A 7,355-nucleotide genomic window follows, 5' to 3' on the forward strand; every position below is an offset into this window, starting at 1 on the left:
CAGTTGATCATGGTTCTTGCTGAAAGCATTTGTAGGATAACACTGTCTTACCCTGAACATTTTTAGGTGTACACCCAAATATGTAACATGAGAAGTGGCCATAACAGGAGCATGAAAGGAAGAGAAGTCTACTCTACATTACAGGGAGGTAGCAACATGTAACTATGTTGTGTATGAGCTTTTGGGTCATCTCAGATTTGAGACATCCCCTGCTGACTTTGACAGACACCACTGCTCAGTGGAATAGCTATGGAGATGTCTCACTTTGAATCCACGAATCCTTGAGCCATAATAGGAATTCTCAATAAAGGACCGTTCCATTTGCTCTCTCTCTCTCTCTTCCTCCATCCTGTCCACCACGTATACTGACCACTGGAGCTAGTAGTGCTAGACTTTCTCATGTGTCTGGGCATGTGCAGGTAGCCAACAGAAAAAGGGTGGATGGGGTTTGGTCTCGCATTAGCTTGTAACCTGACACTTATGGCTCAGCCCATGAGGTAGGCACGTTTCTATTTGCAAAGAGCTTAACCTTGTATTGGTTTCTGTGTTTCTGGCATGTTCTGCTTCCTTATTCAGTGGGTGGAAAGGCAGGCAGGTAGCAGAGAGTTGCTGCCACTCCCTAATTGAAGAAGGTGCAGCACTCTTGGTCTTCTGTGGGTTTTCTGTGTCATCATACGCCTGTTTTCTTTGTGAGTCACCAGCCGAACTGGTTGGGCAGGCCTGATGTTAGTTTAGTTAGGGAGGGAGGAGATGCACTTGTCACACAGAAACCAGGAGGCTCTTGCTGTGGATGGGTCTTGTCTTCAAGCTGCTTGGTTCACTTGCCTCTTCCTAAAGCTGCCTTCTGCTCATCTGAACTCATGGAGTCTACTTTTCGGCCTGCATTCTTGTTGATGCTTGTGACTGCAGCAGCAGCCCAGGATGATCATTGCAAATGTCCAACAAATAAATGGGCGCTTTGTGACTCAAACTCTGGTAGCTGCATTTGCACAATGTTTGGTTCAAACCAGAGGCTGGACTGTTCGACGTTGACTTCAAAGTGTCTTCTAATGAAGGCAGAAATTAACCGCAGTGGATCGAGGAATTTTCCAAAGCCTGAACACGGCTTTCTGGACAATGACGGGCTTTACAATCCAGACTGTGAGGCTAGTGGCATTTTCAAGGCGAGGCAGTGCAATGAGACAGACACTTGTTGGTGTGTCAACAGCGCTGGGGTAAGAAGAACTGACAAGGGTGATATAAACCTAAGGTGCAGTGAGCTTGTCCGAACAAACTGGATCTTCATTCGCTTAAAGCACCAAGAGCGACAGAATGCCTTTTCGGAATCTGATGTGGCAAACAGTCTCCGACAACTCATTCAGAACCGGTACATGCTCCATCAAAAGTTCATCCCAACCATCGAGTATGACTCCCCATTCATCCGTATTGACTTGAAACAGAACGTTTCACAGAAGTCTTACAGAGATGTCGATATTGCAGATGTAGCCTATTACTTTGAAAAAGACATCAAGGGCGCCCCCATTTTTCATCTTAATGATGCATTTAATATCTCTGTCAACGAAGAACCTCTTGATATCGAAGAGATCCTAATCTACTACGTTGATGAAAAAAACCCAGAGTTCTCTATGAAACGCCTGACAGCTGGTGTTATTGCAGTGGTGGTGGTGGTGATCTTGGCCATTATTACTGGGATTACCGTGTTGGTGATCACTAGGAGACGGAAGACTGGAAAGTATGAGAAGGTTGAGATTAAGGAGATGGGAGTAATGCGAAGTGGACAAAATGCATAGGGGTCTTAATTTGAAGGCAGAACTAAGATTTTGATGCGGAGGAAATGGAAAGTAGATGGTATGATTACTCCATGTCTTTTGAAGGTGGGGGGGTAAAGGATTTTCCTTTTTAAAAAGGAAGAAAGATCAAATCAACAGTTTTATAAAAAATCCTGCAATTGCAGATTGGAAGAGTGAGTTGGATATTCTCAACATTTTTCTTTAATATTGTGTACTGTATATGTCTTAGAGAGAATACCCCACACCTGATTCCCCCACTCCCAGTTTCATAGTTAGTTAGTTTTTTAAAAAAAGAAAGAAGAAAACAAAACAGTGTTGTTCCTTAGCTACACAGTTAGCTCAATGTATATTAACTGCATGTCTACATCTGTGTGTTTTTTGTATGTGTGACTTCTCCCCCCACCCTTCTTTTTTTTATTTCTCCTTGGCCCATGTTGCCAAATCGTGTGTGCTCTCTCTGTACATCTCAGACTGACTTTCTTTTATTAAAGATGTTGTCTTTGATAAAGTGGCTGCTTTTCTGAAATTGGTTCCTACCACTTAAATGATTTCATGTGATGATTTCTATCCCTGTGATGTAAATTATTTTTAAAATAATAATTCCACCTTTTATGAACTAATGCCAGCATAGCCTTTCCCGTGGAATTGGTATGTTTTCAAGTGTGCAATGTAATCTTCCATGAAATAAACGTTCTTAACTTTAAACTGTTGCTAAACTTCATGCTGTGATTTTAAAGAATTTTCTTTGGATGTTTACTGTAAAAGGGTAAGCGTTGGTATCCTTGCTGAATTCCTTCTCTAGCATAGCACACTCCAGTAATGTATTGCCTGGTGTAAAAGCAAGTTATCCAGCATCCAAAATTGATGAGCTAATTGATGATGAAAGGGTCACCAGGTTTCTTCTAGTTTAAGGAGCAGCCTCTAGTTTTAAGGGACACCCAGGTGTGTGTAATAAATGTTTGCTCAAAACTTAGATGTGGGCGGGGTGGAGGAATTAATTTTGTACCATTTAACAGCATTAGAAAGACTCAACACAGCCTTTAGGACAGGCTATGAGGTGTATTTCCTCTTGTTAACTACCAACTTAACTCAAGATGAGCTAAGTAAAATCTCCAAGTTAAAATGTGATATTGTTGCCCCAAGTTAGGATAATCATCTTCTCCACAAACTCTCCCCAAACCCAAGTTATTAAAAGTTACTACAAACAACAGTAGTTATTACAATCTGGCATGCATCAGATGCTCCTTGTACATTATTTTAATCAGGGAACAGAAAATTGTCCCTTCTGAATGTAGGTAGATTTTCTGTAATTCATGAAGTTGCACTTTTAGAACTATCAGTGAGATGGAGGTAGTTTGGCTTTCTTCAAGGCAAAAAGGGCTCCCTTTCTTCTGGAATAAGTCAAACTCATAGTACAGCTTTTCCCAACCTAGTGCCCTCCAATTATTTTGGACTCCCATCAGCTCCAGCCAGAATGGTCAAGGGTCAGGAATGCTAGGAGTTGTGGTCCAAAACATTTGGAATGCACTATGTTGAAGAACGCTGTCATAGCATATTGTTAGATAAATCAATGGCCATGGAACTTCATTATATAGAAGAAAGCCAGCCAGGTGCAAAAGAAGTTGTCCTTTATTTCCAATAGTTTATTTATTTTATATCCCATCTCTCTGGCAAAAGTGGTGCTTTGGTTATGTAGAACGGGGAACATTATTTTTGTTCATTTATCCATCCATCCAATGATCCATTCATTCATAATTAACAGATGGACCCACTTCACACTGGTTGGAATATTATTTATTTATTAATGATAGTTGTATACCACTTAATATAATGATTTTTTTTAACTGGCTGACATGCAAAAATATTAAAAATCACTGTTAAAAACATTGTTAAACAATTTGAGGACAACAATAAAGATGAATAAAAAGAAAACAAAGGAATAGGTCTTTGATACAGGAAGCTTCAAGACTGGGCCTACTCAGATGATGCACTAAGCTACAGTTAGGCCACTAATAATTTTGCAGCAAATGGTTAGTGAGCGTGTTGAAACTGTGGTTATGTAGCCACCGTTGTTAGGAATGGTTCACATGACACACTAAGCCATAACGTTTAGCTCAAAATGCTTAACCACCATGGCTTAGCATGACATCTGAACAGGGTCACTTTCAGAGTTGGATACTCAGATGCCTGTTCCATCTGAGTGAAGCCATGTCCACTGGCCCCCTAGATACCTCCCCTACCATGGTGCATCCTTCCTATAACCCCCTGAGGGAGGGGTCTGTTCATTCTATTCCCCTGAGGCTGGGATAGGGGAGGGGCAGGCATATAAATTTGTTCCTTGGCCTACTAATTTCCCCTGGCTTCAAATTGTAAGGTCTGTGAAGCTATGTGCAGAAGCTGTGCACGTGATTCAACTTAGAAAGATGAGAAGACTTCGATTAACTACGATTGCCATTATTTTTAATTGTGCAGCACCCAGCACATGACTTTCCATACATGTACTAACATAAGTGCTTAAATAAAAGCAAAGATGGAGAGAACTGCAGTAAGTGACAACTCTTAGAGGTCAAGGCTATCTATGGCTACTTTCAGGGTGAGGGACACTAGGCTTTCAGGATGTTCCTGAAGAACAATAGCTGGAAGGGGCTATTTCCCTCCCCTTGTGGGCTTCCCAGAGGCATTGAAGCAATTATGGAAAACAGGATGCGTGACAACTCAAGGCTATGGTCCGATCCAGCAGGTCTTTTCTCATGTTCTTAACTGCTTCCTCAGTTGCTTGGCAGAAAATAATGGCAAATAATCCCCCTTATCTTCTTCCATAGCGGTTTATGGATTTGGGACAATTAACATAATTATTTCCATAATGTATAATAGTGTACACAGTGTGACATGTAAAAGTGTCTTAGTAGCACACAGTCTGCACACTTTCTTCTTTGTGTGTGTTTTGGAATAAAGTTGAGATTCTATCTAGACTGCTCAAGGTCACAAGAAAAGCTGGGCACTTGAACTGGATATCAACGAAATAGACAACAGTTACAAAAATATTCAGGAAAGCAGCAGCAGTTGCATAGTAAGATGCAAGAAAGACAATGGATGCAATGGTACAAGTAATCAAAATTGTGTCATCAAAAAAGAAAACACTAGGAAAATATGGATAACCGTGAGGTAAGGAGGACCTTTTATCTTTGTCAGATAGAATAAACCATATAGAGTTAAAGTTGTATCAATCTTACTATAATTAATTAACCTCATCTGAAAATGGATGGACCCTGGTATTTCTGTGTATGACATCGAGAGCCAGTTGTAATAACTGCAATGGGACAGAAAAAGCTCTGAGGTCATAAATGGGGAGGGATACAGTATATGTCAGCAATTAATCAAAAGAACAGAAAGATTAATTGCAGCACGGAGTAGAGAAAACATCTCTGACCATATGTCATTCTAAAGTAAAGTCACAGGAAGAACTTGACTTTAACAAACTTTGTGAACTTCCAGAATAATATTGCATTTTTCCTGCTGTCTGAATCTTCTCACCACTCACTATTTTGTCTGTAAATACTTACATTTAATTTTAACTGGACATTACTACTAATGTTTACTTTAAAAAAATTCAGAGAAATAATTTAAGATGTTTAAAATTTCATGGCGGTGGGTGGGTGGGGAAGGCAGGGACTCTTAGGCAATGTACAAAGGAAAAATTCAAACTATTTTTTCAAGATGCCGGTCATTTTAATACTACATTTAGTAGTCATATGACAAAGCAGTTCCCACACACACACACACACACACACACACACACACACACACACAGACACCCTTTGACCAGGCTCCATATAGACTGAACAGCAATCTGGGTCAGGATGATACCTTTATCACAGACCCATTCCAAATGAACAACGGATTCAATCCATAACTTGCTCTCTGAGAAGAGGCTCTCTATCAGGCTCTGGAAAAGTCATATAATTTACTAAGGCAGCAGGCATGTTGAAGGATTGTTTAAAGAGCTGATCGGAAAACAAACATGAAAACAAGTTTTCTTACCGTAGAATCTCTTCAGTCCTAAAAACCTTTTGTGTTCAGCCAACTTCTACTTTAAGAGAGAAGTTGCCATGCGCTAAATTTGTTAATTCTTTTGCACTGGGTTCATGGTTCTAACCTCTCACTACTACTTCTACTGTAATTTGATGTAATCCTTAGTATGAGTAGGATTTGGCTCCTACAACTACTTTGATACATGATAGGCATGAGGAAATCCTGCATGTGCTAGCTTCCAACCTGCAGACAGTCACTTTGGTATACCATGAAACACAATTCAAGATTTGGTATAATACACTTTTGTTAGAAACCCTGGAAATGAGAGCAAACATTTCTGAAACAGGACAGCTCAGCACAGCTCCCTTCTGCAATGTCCTCTGACTTGCCCTGTTCCAGAAACAAGCCTTTCTGCTCATTTCAGGAGCTGCTATCTTGCTGTTGCATTCGTGGTGGGTTCTACTAGCATGCGGGCAGCATTGGATATTGGCCATTGCTTTTTGAGCATTGCTGTGGTTCTCAAACCTGAACCCAGCACTTAACAGTGGTTTCACTCAACGGGTTGGAAGGTTGCATGCACAGGTTTGTCAAGTACTAGCAGTAGGTCATGTGCATAGGCACGCATCCCTCTATTTCTTTGTGCAATCTAATCCTAAAGCTACATTTCCCATGCTTATTCAGTGGGCAACATTCACTTTCTCTCAGAATATGGAATATACTTACTTACTTCATTTATCATGATTCTCAATCAATCTCAATCAATCAATCTTTATTTACAGTCAACAGACCATTATGATAGCATATAAGTACACAGACGTTAATAAAAAAAAATACCTGATGGTAAAGAGAAAGGATACGAAATCTGTAAAAATGCTAATCAGTAGGTTTAAAATAATGCTCAAACATCCATGAGTGGTCTAATGAGAATAGCCAGATTAAAAAAATTGGCCACTTGCTCAGTAATAGGCTTATTGGTGCCCTGAAGTAAAATAATCATAAGACACTTAGGAGAGCGACTGGGGAAATGCTGTATAATAGGACCTATTAGGTCTTTCCTGGCCTCTTGATAGTAACTGCAGTACAATAGTACATGCAAGATGGACTCCACCTCGAAGGCCCGCAGTGGGTGTTGACGCGATATGATTTCTGCCCAGTGCTCTGAATGAACATGATTCTGTTGTGACATTTTTGTTTTGGCTTTGCAATTCTACCCAACTTTAGTCAAGGCATAGTGAAAGGGTTTTGCCGGCTTGCTAGGTTTCACTTGTAAGAAAAAGACATTGCGTTTCAAATGCTGTATGGATGAAAGAAGGCTTCAACCCACGTACCTGTTTCCCTCGAATTATCCCCTACAGCGTAAAGCTGTCATTGTTGTTGTTGTTGTTGGTAGCTAAATCACACTCCGGGCAGCAGCGCTCCTAAGATCCTTTGCATACCAGGAAAAGGGTTTAAGGGGGAAATGTAAAAAATCATTTAAAAAACCAATGGATGACCCAATCCGATTCAAATTTGGTATGCTTAAAGCTCTCCTTA

The 7,355-nt window shown here is 40.4% G+C and overlaps 1 protein-coding gene across 1 annotated transcript; it reads left to right on the forward strand.

Moving 5' to 3' along the window:
- Nucleotides 1–750: 750 nt before the first annotated feature.
- Nucleotides 751–2,054, forward strand: TACSTD2 (tumor associated calcium signal transducer 2). Its single transcript, XM_063118163.1, has one exon. The coding sequence runs from the start codon at nt 861–863 to the stop codon at nt 1,788–1,790; it is 930 nt and encodes a 309-aa protein (XP_062974233.1). The 5' UTR covers nt 751–860; the 3' UTR covers nt 1,791–2,054.
- The last annotated feature ends 5,301 nt before the right edge of the window (nt 2,055–7,355 follow it).

This window comes from Elgaria multicarinata, chromosome 1 (genome assembly GCF_023053635.1).
Source record: "Elgaria multicarinata webbii isolate HBS135686 ecotype San Diego chromosome 1, rElgMul1.1.pri, whole genome shotgun sequence".
In the NCBI taxonomy this organism is placed as follows: domain Eukaryota; kingdom Metazoa; phylum Chordata; class Lepidosauria; order Squamata; family Anguidae; genus Elgaria; species Elgaria multicarinata.

Bases quoted from the DNA above. Each gene is read 5' to 3' on its own strand.
- TACSTD2 (XM_063118163.1), top strand. From the start codon at position 861: ATGGAGTCTACTTTTCGGCCTGCATTCTTGTTGATGCTTGTGACTGCA.